At 40.9% G+C, this 15,441-nt stretch overlaps 1 protein-coding gene across 1 annotated transcript in view; it reads left to right on the top strand.

The window, feature by feature from the left end:
• Window positions 1–15,441, top strand: part of DEPDC4 (DEP domain containing 4) — a 37,696-nt gene that overhangs the window by 14,274 nt on the left and 7,981 nt on the right. The window contains exons 3-6 of the mRNA XM_089652734.1: window positions 154–302; window positions 4,053–4,233; window positions 10,307–10,527; window positions 12,811–12,953. Of these exons, the coding sequence (XP_089508860.1) occupies window positions 154–302; window positions 4,053–4,233; window positions 10,307–10,527; window positions 12,811–12,953 (694 nt within the window). The remainder of the gene's footprint in view (window positions 1–153; window positions 303–4,052; window positions 4,234–10,306; window positions 10,528–12,810; window positions 12,954–15,441) is intronic.

Below are 15,441 nucleotides of genomic sequence, written 5' to 3'. Positions count from 1 at the left end.
AATTAACCGGAGCAATGCTGGGGACAATTTACAGCACAAACTCATTTTGGTAGCATAAAGAATTATGTATGGATGTTAAAGAACATTATTTTTTTTATCAAGCTGTTATGGGTAAATTTCCGCTTTTTTTCTTTTTATTATTTGTCTTTGTAGGTCTGATCGTGTTGTAACAATATGTAACCCTTCAGCTTTGGACTCTGCAAATGAGAAGCTAAATATACTGCTGCACTGCATTTGTGATCATCCTAATGCACATATGACCTCTGAACTCCCTAAACAAACCAATGTCCTGTCACAAACAGGTAAGACATGGCAAAATTTGTTTATAAAAGTAAAATTGACGCAGCTATAAGAGTGGAGGTACTTTGTCAGCCTGCCTCAATTGATCGTTTACGTAGGAACTATAAGGCCTGGTTCACACCAATACGTTTTTAGTGCTCTTTGCAGAAAAGCACTACAGTCCATTTAACATGGTTGTAACCTATGGGACACTTTCACATCCTATGCTCTTTTTTGCAGCTGCATTTTTTTGGAAAGGGTCAGGGAATTGTTAAAATGCAAAAACCAGCGGTTTTACTACAATAGAGTTCAATGGAGGCGCTGCCGAAACACATGTAATGCATTTTTGCCGCGTTGTGTTTTTATTCTGCCCAGCAACAAAAACATTTCCCCTTTTTTAAAAAAAAAAAAAAAAGAAAACCCCTGAAGAAAAGTGAGTGTAAAAACACAAAACGAAATGCAAAAATGGATCAAAAGCAAGCTGCATTGGGGTGAAACAGGTCTAATGCACATTGGGCTTTAAAAAAACAGCCAGCTGCCTAGGGAGAAAAAAAAACATTCATAAAGAGCATTTTTGTACAGGCGTCTTAGAAGCGTTTGTTTTTTTGACAGAAAATACCTCTCAAAAACGCTGAGCTTAAAATATGCCTTTAAATGTCCTAATGTGCATGGATAGACAAGAGAACATTGAACTGATTCTACAGGCAAAATGCTAAATTCCTGTAGAAGCAGGGTTTTTTAAGCCCGGAGTGCATGGACCCTAAGGAATTTGGCTCATAGGTAATGAACTTTATGCTGCAAGGGGTTAAAGTGTTACTAAACCCACAACAGTAAAATCAGTCTGTATATGCAGTAAAGCATGCTTGTTATACTCACTGTGGAACCTAAGGGGTTAAACCTCTGCATTGTGGGGGGGCTGTTTGATCCTGTCTTCTCTGATCCTCCCCTTCTTCCACAGTCCCCAATCAATCTGCTGATAGCACAGAGCTGTAGGAAGCACTCTTGCACATGCCTAGTTTGGTGTGTATTGCTAGGGAGTGTGTGTTTTTTTTGTTTGTTTTTTTTTTTGCACGGGAGGGGGGGGGGATTTTATTGTCATCAGTGCAGGGCCAATCAGCGCTGTCCAGATAAGAGGGTCAGGGGTCATGCAGCCTCATAAGACAGTCAGAGGGGAATGAAAACTCCACCTACAAGCTTGAGTACTGAACCAGGCAGTGATAAATGTGTACTGTGGGAGAACAGATGTAGCGAATGCAGGGTCATAGGTTTAGTAACAATTTACGTTGAGTAACAAATATATTGTGGTTGACAATGTCTGGGGAATATGTTATAACCTGTTGTTATATTAGGTCTGGGCATGTACTGTATGTATGAAAACTCAGCTGAGCATTACAATGTTTTACATGTTAAAAGAAGACTAGAGTCCCACTGCCTGGCTGTATAGAAGACTACATAATAAGCAATATTTTATATTAAAGGTGGAAAAAAAAAAGTGTGTGTGTGTGTGTTCTGACCAAAATAAATGTATGTAGAAAACCACTATACATTCCCTTGTAGCCTCCCTGGAGGTATTACCGAGTGTAGCTCGGGGTAAAGTTTCAGTACCACAAGCGGTAACCCCGAGCTACAGCTGCTCTAGGATCTCTTCTTCACTTACCTTGTTCTGCGCTCCCGCGATGTCCCTCCTGCAGCGTCTCCGGCAATGTCCTCCAGCGGATGCCGGCATCTGTCTTCCGGGTTCCGTTCCCTGCGACGCCAGGACATGCGGGGACGGAACGGCAGTAAATGTGAAAATGAGAAAAAGTGACATTCACTAAAATCACATAGTAAGACATTACTGTATCAAAGCATTTCACATACATTTTGTCCCAAGTGCTTTGTCCTGTGCCCTGCCTGCATTTTTACTGTTCTTTCTGCCTGGAAACTGAGAAATGTCCATGGCGTCCAAAAAGCGTCCCTTTTAGGTCAGAATCGGTTTTAGACCAGTGAGAGAACAGCGATAGTAAATTAAAACTACTTGCAGAATTGAGTGATAATGATTTGTGGGGAAATTCGTCATCAGACACTGAAAACGATTCTGTGACTGAGCTCAGTGATGTGCGAACTTGGCGCTATATTTCAAATTTCAGTGTTTTTGGTTTGATTATATTATTGAATTAAATTTATTATTATTATATTATTTTTTATGATTATTAAATTATAATTTATGATTTTGTGTTTCAAATGTTAACATACTCGGGATGTTTACTAGACTCTTGTTCGGACAGATTTCAGTGAGTTATTCCTAAAAATTACAGGCCTACAATAAAAAAATACATATTTCCATGCAAAAAAAAATTTACCACTCTGAGCAAAGAAATATGGACATAATCATAATCCGTTAAAGGGCTTTAAAATCTATTCTATCTGACTTTTTTTTTTTTTTTGGATTTCCTTACTTTTCTGTGTAACTAATCCAGAACAAGCATGCAACAAGCGAAGTCAGAACTGATCTGCATACTTGCTAATGGACAGTGACTCCGTATGAAAGCCAGGCAGTTAGTGATTTCACATCAATTAATGCAGAACCCCAGCCTTGTCTTCAGGCTTGCAGATTCATGCAGGCTCATCTCCTGTAGTGACATTTGTGCTTACTCAGATTTCACTACTCTGAGCTTCACCCATCATGATTAGAAGCTACAGTAAATTAGAGCCTGCCTCGTTCCTTGACTGGTAGGCATGCAGCATTATTTAGCTATTTGCTTCCCAATCGTAATGTCTTTGGCACGTTAATTGGATTTTTTTTTTTTTAATCATGCATGTAGGTATTATCTAGGGCAGTCTGCCTGGGAATGCCCACTCTCTCAGACAGAGATCACCCTTAAAGGCATTTTGATAATTATTTGTAAGATCAAACCGCACAAATCCCCAATCACCAGAAGTCACAAAGCTGCAAGTATATAAGAGGATATCGTCTCTTAAAAGGCTAATTCAAATGGATACTGTGCTAGGTGAACCGTTAAAACTTTGTGAGCACCATGAAGACCTTCACACCTCTGAAAAGTGATCAAAATTTGAAAATAAAACACTAATAGTTAAACGAAAGAGCCAGTTAACTGTTTGTAACATGGTTTAGAGCTCTGATCCAAGCCGGGTGCTGTAAGGTTTTCAGAAAGGCTATGTACAGCACCCAGCTAGCTTTTTTTCCTCTAGCCATTATCTGCCTGGATTGCATAGAGAGACACAGAGAGCCAGTGATAAGATAATGGAGTCTAAAGGCTGGTTCACACAAGAATGGACAGCTGCTGAAGCGATTTATCTCCCTGGTAGTTGTCTGTTCCTGGATGCAGTAGGGGGCAGTGTGGTGCGTATTTCACCGACAGCTCAGTTTTTGAGGGTTTATTTTTTTTTTTGTATGTGTGCAAACTTTATTTGAAATTTACTAAATGTACACTTCATTCATGGCATTGTACAGCAGTGTGATGCACTGCATTTTATTGCAGCACAGCTCCAGATTGCTTTGCTGTGTGAATGGGACACACAGGAAACAATTGGCTTCTGTGTGTCTTTGCGGTGACAGACCTTTTACAATGCAGCTAAGTGTGTGTGTGTGTTTATCCTTTAAATAAGGTGTTTAATGCAAACAGACTTTATTTAAAAATGACAATGCCTGTTGATGGCTGGGACAAAGGCAACATTTTATTTGAACTAAAGTTCAGTTTCAAAATTATTTAATGTCATTCATTGTTTGGTGCTAAAAATATGTTGCTAACAATCCATTTATTTATATCAAGATACTGAAAACGTGTGGAAACAGCAGGTTATGGTACGACTTTTACAACTTGTTGACATACCCATTTTGGAAGACATCTTAGATTCTCCAGCAAAAGCAGATTACAAGAAGCATTTCACAGATTATATTGTTTCAAATACTTTCTTAGACCGGGAAATCATGCAGACACTTCAACTTCCAAAGTAAGTACTGTTATATACATTTTGTAACTGGAGAAAAGTCAATGCCACGGTGTACCAGCTTCCTTGTATGGTGAGTGTCACTGCTTCTGTGAATGGATACAAATAGTCCTCTAATTTGTTGAGGTGAAGAGGCAGGTTGATGTCACCAACTCTGCCTCAGCTAATTCTAGGAGGATTCTAGAATACAAAGCTTCCTCTGAATGGATGAATAGTGCTCAGCCCAACACAGTTTTGTCCCGGGAGGGTGTGTTTGTTACAAGAAGGTCTTGTCCCATGGCTGGAACACAGTGCTGTGTACTGTATGTAACTGAAGGCTATACACAGTTTATACAGCACTCCCAGCTATTGTAACTGTTAGGCTACGTTCACACTTGACTTTATTTCTAACTCCCGCCAAAAGCCCCTATAGCGTTTGACAGGCATTTGGAAGCGTTTTAACGCTCCCCAAACGCCCTATGTGCGTTTTTGAGGCGTTTGCAAAGCGTTAAAACCGCACCACAAACACCTATAATGAAGTTATTGGTATTAACGCTCCGCAAGTGCCTGCCAGGCGTTTGAGAAGCATCACCATATATTTGAATGGAAGACTTCAACTCCTCCTGACTTGACATGCGGCATCAGTTTTGCCGCGGCACGAACGCTTCAGTACAAACAGCACTGTGTGCTGCCATGTGCAGAATGTTCATAAAACACTTCCAAAACGCCTTTCTGATGCCTGCTGACAAAGCTAGTGTGAACATAGCATAAGTGAAGTAAATAGTCATTTTGGGCCAACTTGGTCCAAGAGAACTGTTTAACCACTAGCCTACAGGGCACTTATACCCCCTTCCTGCCCAGGCCAATTTCCAGCTTTCAGCAGTGTCGCACTTTGAATGACAATTGCACGGTCATGCAACACTGTACCCATATGAAATTTTTATCATTTTTTTGGGACAGAGCTTTATTTTGGTGGTATTTAATCACCTTTTCCTAAACCAAAAACCACAGAAAATTTTGAAAAAAAAAAAGTTTTTTTCTTAGTGATTTTTCTCCTTCACTGATGTGCGCTAATGAGGCTGCAGTGATGGACACTGATGAGGAGGCACTGGTAGGTGGCACTGATGGGCATTGACAGGCATCACTGATGGGCACTGAAAGGCAGCATTCATATATGGCACTGATAGGCGGCACTGACTGGCACTGATGGGTGACACTGAAAGCTCAGATGGGCACTGATATATGGCATTGATGTGGCACTGATGGGCACTGGCAGGTGGCATGGATGAGCACTGACAGCTGGCACTGATGGACACTGACAGGTGGCACTGCTGGGGCTACACAGATCATCAGGGCACACTGATAATCAGTGCTCTTATGATCTGTGTACATGTCCCCTCCGAGGAATGCCGATTACCGGCTCCCCTCTCCTCACGAGCTGTCAGCATGACAGCTCGTGGGGAGAGAAATGCTGATAACATTTCCCTGTTTACATGTGATCAGCTGTGATTGGACACAGCTGATCACATGACCGAGCCGACATCTTGGCTCTTTCCGTGGATCGGTGATCTGCTGTGTCCAAGGGACACAGCGCACCGCCGATCGCCGCGCTCCCTGAGCCGCACATGCGCGGTTAGAATGGGAGGACGTCATATGATGTCCTCCCAGAATGAGAGAACCACCTTGCGTCCGTCATATTACTATATGGCGGGCGGGAGGCGGTTAAAGTTAAATGAAACCTGGAGATCCACTTTAAAAAAAAAAAAAAAAGCCTGTTTTTGCTCTGATGCCTAATGAATGTGGGGCAGATACACAAACGACCCAAAGAAGGGCTAGAAATATAAATAAAAGCAATGGTAAAGCGTGGATAAATAATATAAAGAAATACTGTACATAACCCATAAAAAAGGAAAATGAGTTTCCTCTTCTAAAGCTCAACTTTTCTTGATTTTTCTAGATGTAGAAAACGGGTCTAGCCAGTTCCTCTAATTATGTCTACATTTAGCAAACTTAGTGAAAATACCTTATGACAGGCACAATGACAGTGATCCAGACACAGCCCCGGAAGTCAACTGCTGAACATTACTGTGAATTACACACCCTATAGTTGTCCTATCTCCAATACTGCATTGCTAGTTATTCTTGTTTAACATACATGTCAGCATGCTTTGCTTATGGATGAAATAAAGCATGTTTGTTGTAATTAAATGTCATGTCTTAAAGTAGAACTTCGTCTTAAACATAACTAGCCTTAAAAATGTCCCCACCCCTCCTAACACCTGTGCTGACTAACCAGTGTAAAAAAGATGTACAGTATATACTTCTTTTCAGCGCATTTCAGTCCGGACACGTGATCCCCCGTGCAAGCCAGTGGCAGTTGCAGATAAGAGAACATTAGACAATAGCTGGTAAAGCCTGGAGCGGTGACATCACCCATAGGCTCCCATAGCTCATCCTTTATCAGTATTCCCTCTTCTGACCTGCAGCCAGAGCTGGCTGACACAGGGGAGACGGATCACATGATCTTCTTCCTCTTCCTCTTCTTCCTTTTTTTTTTTTTTTTTTTTTTAACACAGGTTTGTCACAATAGGCGCTAGATGCGGGGAGGGAGCATTTTTAAGGCTAGTTGGGTTTAAACTGGAATTCTACTTAATGTACTTTTATTATTAGATATTTGACCAAAATGGTTAAAGAACTGTAATCACACTTCTTCTTTAAGGCAAAGCACAGAAACTTGTGGCAATCAGAAATTTTATGGTAATCTGACTTCCTCTAGGTTACTGTCCCTTGCCCTTTTAGCTTTATTTATTTTTTTAAATTGAGATTCCCATCAAAAAATGTATTTGTTTGATGCTTCCATCTCTTGCTCATTGAGGGACACAGGAATTCAGATACTGTTGGGTTATATGATTGCCTACAGGAGGATTTGAACACTGACAACTACAGAAAAAAAAATCCTAAGGTCAGCCCAGGACAACATGTTTTATACTGCGCATGCCACAATTTTTACATCAATAAAGGTTTCCTGTTAACACTGCTCCTTGAGCTGTTCTCTATATGGTAGTTATTCTGATCGGTTTTGGAGTGCCATATTTGAACCCTGCTGGCCTGGATATTGCAAGGTTAGCCTTGATTTACAACTTTCAGGAATGAAATGACTACCCTTGCAATGCTCTCCAGACATCAAGTACTTGTAAAAGTTATTCATGGAGCATTTTCCAGGTCCATAGCTGTTGGCATTTCCTCAGCACTTGCCCTGTTTTTAAAGACTCACTTTATTGTGTAGGCCAGTTGGGCTGAGCACCAGCTGCTTGGGTTTTTTGTAAATACCTGATGCTTTGTCTTCTACCATGAACCAAGTTACTTTACTACCACGAGTGCAACATGTCTATGTCTAGACACCGAGCAGAGTCCCGCTGCAACTGGTTACCCTGCTTGCACTAATAAAAAGGAGTTTTACTCTGTAAACTGAGGGCACTGAAGCCTGTAATCTGTAATCCAATGACCCTATGATTATTGGGTCTACCTCATCAAAGTCTCTCTCAGCTCCATCGGGTGTGACCAAGTTTTTCATCCTGTTGTCAGGGACCTCAACTGCAGTCGCACAAGACTTTTTGGACAGATTCGCCCAATTGTTTGTAGTTAACTGCATAGGTCAATTAAGGATCTTCTGAGACCTTAGAACAGGTCAAACCACCAGTCGCATAGATCATCTCAGAGTCTAAGGCGCCAGTCTTCTCTTTTTATAAGACTGTTTTGGAGGTGCTGCACTCTTGCATATATTGGAACAACATGCTGTCTGCAGCTGTAGGAGCTCTTGGGTTCCTTTCACTCCTGGATCCCTTGTCCTTGTGTTAGCTGGGCCTCTGGCTCTTGACCCCTGCCAGGCTACCACTCTCTTCCTCAGTGTTGCCCTTTCTGAAGGGACCCTCTAACCTACTAGGTCAACTGGGACTAGTTATTACTGCTTAAGGATTTAAATCCAACATTCCACAACAATATTTCCCAGAGCATTGACTCCTGTACTCAGCCTAACGCTCTTTCCAGCATCCCCATTGTAGGACACTCTCACAACTTCTGATGAAGAGAATAGGCATCATAGATCCTAGTGGACATCATCTCCCTGAAGGGCTTTAAGCCTGAAAGGTCTGATAAGAGGTGGCCTCTTCAGTTTTCAGCACTGGAAGTGATATGTTGCCTGAAGGAAAGGGTAACCATCATTGTCTCTCACTGGAAAGATTCACTGCATGCCCACCTTCAGATTCCTCATCATTGGACAAGGTGTAGCCCCTCTCTCTGTCTGTGTTTAGATTTGGTTGTTGGGGATCCTTTTTTGTAGAGCTGTCTCCCTTTATCCCATTTTCTTTTTGGGCCACATCAGACCCCTTCTCCACTGTTGCAGGCCTAGTCCCTGAGCAGTCTTAATGTGCCTGCCTCTATGAACCAGGTAGCCCCAGGTGTAGTTATGCTGGTAGGCATTCTCTTCCTTCCAAGGAGCATCTGTCAGTCATCTGTCAGGATTGGCCATCTGGCTTTAGCACTGGAAGTTCCATCGTAGTTTCACTGTTCCCTTAAAGGACATCTCTTTGGTAACCAGTTCTCAATAGAGGTAACCTCTGTTATGGGTGGGTGTGTGTGTGTGTGGGGGGGGGGGGGTAGAGTAGAGGTGGTGGTGGTGACATTTAGGTGCACCTTTTGGTCCTGCTTTGCAGGTGAAGGTAGCCTGAGGAAGACCCCATGTCTTACTGCACTATCAGTGGACAAAACACTCTGCTGAAGGTATCCTTTGATGGGGCAGAAAATCCCTTTTAGCATATACTGTATATGGTCAAAACGTAAAATCTTATATTCATTTCCACATTTGAACCATCTTGAAGTCTATAAACTTTGTGTACATCCCTACACATTTACTTCCTTGAGTTCTGTGACACATATTTGCAAACACCTGGAGGAAGGTACTTCGGGCACACTCCCTTGTTCGGCCTTTAATCAGGTGGATGTTTGCTGTTCTGTATTCCTAGACCCTTACCTTAAGATCAGTAATAGGCAGGATTGTATATTTATTATTTCTGGATACCTCTGGAGCTTCTGCTTTCTGAATTCTATCTGTCTGGTTTCTTCCAATCCACCACTCTGGAGCTGAGCTCCATAACTTGCCTAGCCTTGTGGGGTGTGTCCAGGCATCCTACCTTCTTCAGTTGTGTTTACTTAGCGTGGTTGCTTTCCTAAATTCTCTGGTGGACTCAGAATTCACTAAATACTCCTTGCAGGCTGTGGATTCATGCTGATTTTAGGGGTTCCTCTGGTGAGTCTTGATTAGCAAGGTTAGTTGTCTGGAAAATTGCTAAACATGGAGTTTTCATTCCTTGAGGCTTAGAGCCTTCCCACTTAGACCAGCTGTTCTTTTTACTATGACCTGTTTTGATTTGGATTCCTTCCGGACTTCCTTCTTGTGGACGTGACACCGTTTTCTTGTTAATCACATTGGGTTGTGGGTTTTTTTTCCCCTGTGTGCAGAATTTATTCTACCTGTTTTGATGGCTTTTGATGATAGAATACCTATATCTCTCAATGGGCAAGAAAGGAAAAATAGAATATTTGTGTTCCCTATCAAAAACTTTTTGGAATCCATTAATGGACACAGGAATTCAGACACTGTTGGGTTATACTGCCACCTACAGGAGGATGGGACACTGGCAAAGAGAAAAATTGTGGGCCAGTCCAGGATAACTCCTCCTCTACACAGCATGCCTTATTTTGTAGCACAGTGTCAAAAGCATGATCATAAACACAGGGGTGGGACTAATGTCTACATTAACTTCAAGAAAATTATTTTACAGGGGATAAAAAAAAAAATCCTATGTTAAGGGTACTGATGAGAAACCAACATTTTCTAAATGTTCCCTATAAAGTGACAAATTGTAATTTTGTTTTTGAGTATCTGTCATCTTTAAAAGCATTGAATATGAATTTTAACATTGATTTATTCCCTGTCTACAACATCCATTCTGTCAGTGAGATTAATAAATACAAGATGATCTGTTTAAGAGTTGGAGAATGTCATACCCTTTGTTGTACTTTGTGTTTTTTTTTTCAGGTTGGATAAATGGCTTGCTGCAGCAGTGGACTGCTTGGAGCATTTTCCAGATGAACAGATTGTGATGCTAAGTCAACAATTGCCACAGAGTAAAGAGGAAAAATTGGATCTTTATAAGAAGATGCTGTTTGATGTTATTGCAAAATATTATTCACAAGAGAGAGATCCGTTTATCGAAGGGCAAATGACTATTATTCTCCCTGGTGTTGTTGAACTCTTGGGTGAGAACCATTGGCTTACAGTTGGATTTTTGTGGAAGCTACCTTCCAGCTAAGTAGATATTGATTAAAACTTTATTTCTTTAAAGGTTCTCTCTATGCAAAACTAGTATTTCAGTGCACAAGTGGGTTTGAGTGCATGCTTGTGGTTTTAGTTCCCCTTCAATTTTGTATCTGTTTTGAACTTCTCATTAAAATCTCATAGCACCACATTTATCCTTTAAACATTCCTGTCCATGTTCCATAGAGATTTATTCTGTTCAGCCTATGGGAACAGCACAACATCTCCAAAGAAAATGTCCCAGCTGGGTTCTTCTTCTCTCCTTCTCTCCTTCTCTTCTCTCCTTCTCTTCTCTCCTTCTCTTCTCTCCTTCTCTTCTCTCCTTCTCTCCTTTTCTCTTCTCTTCTCTTCTCCTCTTCTCTTCTCCTCTTCTCTTCTCCTCTTCTCTTCTCTCTTCTCCTCTTCTCTTCTCTCCTCTTCTCTTCTCTCTTCTCCTCTTCTCTTCTCTCCTCTTCTCTTGTCTCATTCTCTCCTCTTCTCTTCTCTCATTCTCTCCTCTTCTCTTCTCTCATTCTCTCCCCTTCTCTTCTCTCATTCTCTCCTCTTCTCCTCTCTCATTCTCTCCTTCTCTTCTCTTCTCTCCTCTCCTTTTCTTCTCTTTTCTCTCCTCTCTTTTCTTCTCTCCTCTTCTCTTTTCTCTCCTTCTCTCTTCTTTCCTCCTCTTCTCTTTTCTCTCCTCTTCTCTCCTCCTCTTCTCTTTTCTCTCCTTCTCTCTTCTTTCCTCCTCTTCTCTTTTCTCTCCTCTTCTCTCCTCCTCTTCTCTTTTCTCTCCTCTTCTCTCCTCCTCTTCTCTCCTCCTCTTCTCTTTTTTTCTCTCCTCTTCTCTCCTCCTCTTCTCTTATTTTCTCTCCTCTTCTTCTTCTCTTTTCTCTCCTTCTGTCCTCCTCTTCTTCTCCTTTCTCTCCTCTTCTTCTCCTTTCTCTCCTCTTCTCTCCTCCTCTTCTTCTCTCCTCTTCTTCTCTTTTCTCTCCTCTTCTCTCCTTCTCTTCTTCCCTTCTGTGTTCTTCTCTTCTCTCTTCTTTCCTCTGTGGTGGGGAGCAATTACAGCAATGAACAGAGATTGTTTTGTGCATGTACAGTGCCCAGTTGGGGAACTTAACTGTGGCAGTCACATAGAATACACAAATAGTAATGTGACTACCCAGGTGCAGTAGGAAGAGTGAGGCTCCATGTTGATGTAAAAGGCAGGAACTGCAACAAGTTATACATGAAGCTAGTGGCTGACTCAAACTCATTACAGTTGGAACATCGGGCTTGGGTTGACATTACCCTTAAACACATTCAAGTGTGTGTGTATGTATGTATATGTGTGTGTGTATATGTATGTGTGTGTATATATATATATATATATATATATATACATACTGTCTCATTTATTTGTTTCCTTTTACACTGATATTGGGATATTGGGCAAGTGTTAACATCCAAAGTTGCAGAAACTGCATTGAAAATTGACTGTTTTTATTTCATTTATAAATGAGTTTCATTACGGGCAGTGATATACAGTTGTCGTGAAACAAATAGGCTTGATAAGCAACCACAAAATTCAAGTATTTGGTATGGACATTCCAAGCATTTGGAATTGGAAGATACCTTTGCTGAAATAATAAGGTGATCTGAGGAATTTCATCCATCTCTGGATCAATCTTTCAACCCAATTTCATAGTTTGTGTCCAGGGAGTACCTCCTAGTATGCGTCCATTCTCTCTTCTGACCTGCTCTTATGTATGACCATCAGTTTTAAAAAAACAAACAAAAAAAAACCCATGCCATTGGGAGCATGGGAATTTCCTTCAGATATTGAGGCACATTACAGTTGATAGTCATATCTTCCAGGTGAAAGTCATTTATGGCAATTTGTCAATAATGGTTAGATCAATGCACAGCATCTTCTACATATAAATATACCCTTTATAATTTAAAGTATTTTAATATTGGGATGGAAATATTTTAGAGCAATGTTTCAAGTGCTTTCCAGGGATTATTATAAAATCACCAGGACGAGAAGGTCAACGTGTGTAATTTTCTGGTGCTTCTAAACCCTTTATTTTAACAGTATGTTTGGTAGATTCCCACATGAAGTTATATTGTTCTGTAAAATGCCCAAGGATTGATGTAGAATAATAGTTGAAGACCATTTCAGGACCAAGCTGTACCCTACCCAAATAACCCAATATATTAGCTAATAAGACTTTTTAATATGGTTTTTTTTTTTTTTTCCCTAGAACAAGGAAAAAGAAGCCATGCTTTGGAAGCTATCCAGCTTTATCTAAGGCTGCTAATGCCACAAGCAAGAGAAGAGCTCCGCAGATTAATAACATTTATGACAAGTGCCTCTGAATCTGATGCTTACAGGTTGCAGAAGCAGGTATGTAAAACAAATGCAGGATACTGATGATATGATGTTCATGGTTATTGTGGCTGCTGTTGAAAACATTCTTACTGTTGAACAATTGTTATTCATGAACCTATAATTTGACAGCTTGGAACATTTAATATTTCTAAAGTGCACCTGTGCCAACACATTAAGATGTTTTACATTTTCTTAAACAAAAATGTTTTAACCCTTTGATTACTCCAGCTTGGTTATATCTAAAGCTGTTATACTACATCCAGAGGGATGCTTGGGATGCTTAAAAAAATATTGTCTTCATGACTGATTTACTGCCAACTTTGACCTTCGGCTCTGCCTCTGTGACTTGAATACAAGACTGTTTATCAATAGGTGAAGGGGGGGGTGGGCATCCACTACTACTGAACTGTACTAGACACCAACGGTGGGGCACTATTCCTCCCGTTGACACCAACGGTGGGGCACTATTCCTCCCGTTGACACCAACGGTGGGGCACTATTCCTCCCGTTGACACCAACGGTGGGGCACTATTCCTCCCGTTGACACCAACGGTGGGGCACTATTCCTCCCGTTGACACCAACGGTGGGGCACTATTCCTCCCGTTGACACCAACGGTGGGGCACTATTCCTCCCGTTGACACCAACGGTGGGGCACTATTCCCTCCCCTGATACCAATGATGGAGCATTTTCTTTTCCCACCGGCCACAGTCCAGCCCCCCTAAAGTTTGAAGGACAGTAAACCAGTCCTTTGTTTAGAAAGTTTAGAGACCCCTGCTGTAGATTAAAGTATAAAATATATTCTACAATTTCTCCTATTTTAAAATGACACTGAAGTTATGATTTTGATAAAAAGCATTGCAAACTTATTTACAAATGTATTTTATTTCAAATGAGCACTTCTTTTTTTTTTAATGTGACAGCAATCCGGTAACCGTAATGTAATTAGTGGTGCACCGAAATGGAAATTCTGCTGCCGAAACCGTAAAATTCAAAATGCACTTGGCCGAATTCCGAAACCAAAAACGAAAACTATTTTTATTCTTATCACAAAAACAATTCAATACTGTCCGTGATACTTTTTTTATTTGCACTAACATACAATTTTGAGGACAAGCTTTCGGGGTATGTCCCCTTCTTCAAGGTCCAAGCAGTGCTGTTACAAAGTTTTAGCAGAATGTTAGAGGAGATGTGGGGATTGAGAAAAAAAAAAAAAGGCAGAAAGAAACACAAGCCTAAGGTTAGCCCAGAGATAAGATACAGCAAAGCAAAAGCAAAGACTGGGGGGGGGGGACAGCACTCACAGAGGGAGTCATAAATATGTTGGATAATGAGTGAGGAATCCCATGTCCAAATTAAGGCCGTTCTCTCTTGTGTCAAATAGAATTATCATTCTTAGTTCAAAAGTTTTTCTTTCCTGAATGGATTTGAAATTTCCTTTAAGAACTAAAACATTGAGGTCTTCCATAATGTGGTCCGGTTGTGTGAAATGGTGTCCCACAGGTGTGCAAAGGTCATCTTCTTTATGTTCCTTGATGGTATGTCTGTGCAGATTCATCCTTGTTTGCAACTTCTGTCCTGTTTCACCAACATAAGATCCTTTGCTACACTTTCTGCACTGGATAAGGTACACAACATTACTGGAGGTGCAGCTGTATGATCCGCAGATATTGAAGATCCCTTTTGAGTGTCTGACACTTTTTGATGGATTGATTTGGTTGCACAGTTTGAAGCGTTTTTTATTGCAGGGTGTGCTTCCATTATTTGTGACATCATAATCAGAAGGAAGTTGTTGTAAATCTTTGATTATTTTTCTTATTCCTTCTAGTGCTGGGTTGTATGTGGTTACTAGAGGTACACGGTTGTTTGTTTTTTTTTCTCTTTGTACTGAAGTAGATTTTCCCTTCGGGTTCTCAAGGCTGTGTTTATGCTGGTGTTGATAGTTTTGTCCTTGTAACCTTTCTTATGGAAGGAGTCTACTAGTGTCCTGAGATGTTTATCTGTGTCTCTTGGGTCAGAACATACTCGGTGGTATCTAATGGCCTGACTGTGTATGATGGCACATTTCGTGTGTTGGGGGTGGAAGCTAGAACTGTGGAGGTAGTTGCATCTGTCAGTGGGTCTCCTGTATATTGAGGTGTGAAGCTTATCATCCCTGATATATACTGTGGTGTCTAGGAAGTTGACGTGTGTGTTTGACTATTCCATTTTTAGTTTGATGGATGAAAAGTGTTGATCATTGAGTAAAAATGTTTTAGGTGTTATTCACCTTCTGTCCATATGATGAAAATATCATCAATATAGCGATAGTATCTGTATGGTTTTTGTTCCATGCTGTTCAGGAATTTTTCCTCCAGGTCAGCCATAAATAATTTGTATATTGGGGTCCCATTTTACTTCCCATTGCAGTACCCATACATTGAAGATAGATGTCTTTATTGAAGGCAAAGTAGTTGTGTGTAAGTATGAATTCAATGAGCTGTGTAACATCCTCAGCAGTGTA

The sequence above is a fragment of the Staurois parvus genome, unplaced genomic scaffold, assembly GCF_062004578.1.
Source record: "Staurois parvus isolate SC_StPar_1 unplaced genomic scaffold, SC_StPar_1.0 ptg000025l, whole genome shotgun sequence".
Classification (NCBI taxonomy): domain Eukaryota; kingdom Metazoa; phylum Chordata; class Amphibia; order Anura; family Ranidae; genus Staurois; species Staurois parvus.
Note: the sequence above shows the minus strand (reverse complement) of the source record. Positions and strands in the feature narration are given on the sequence as shown.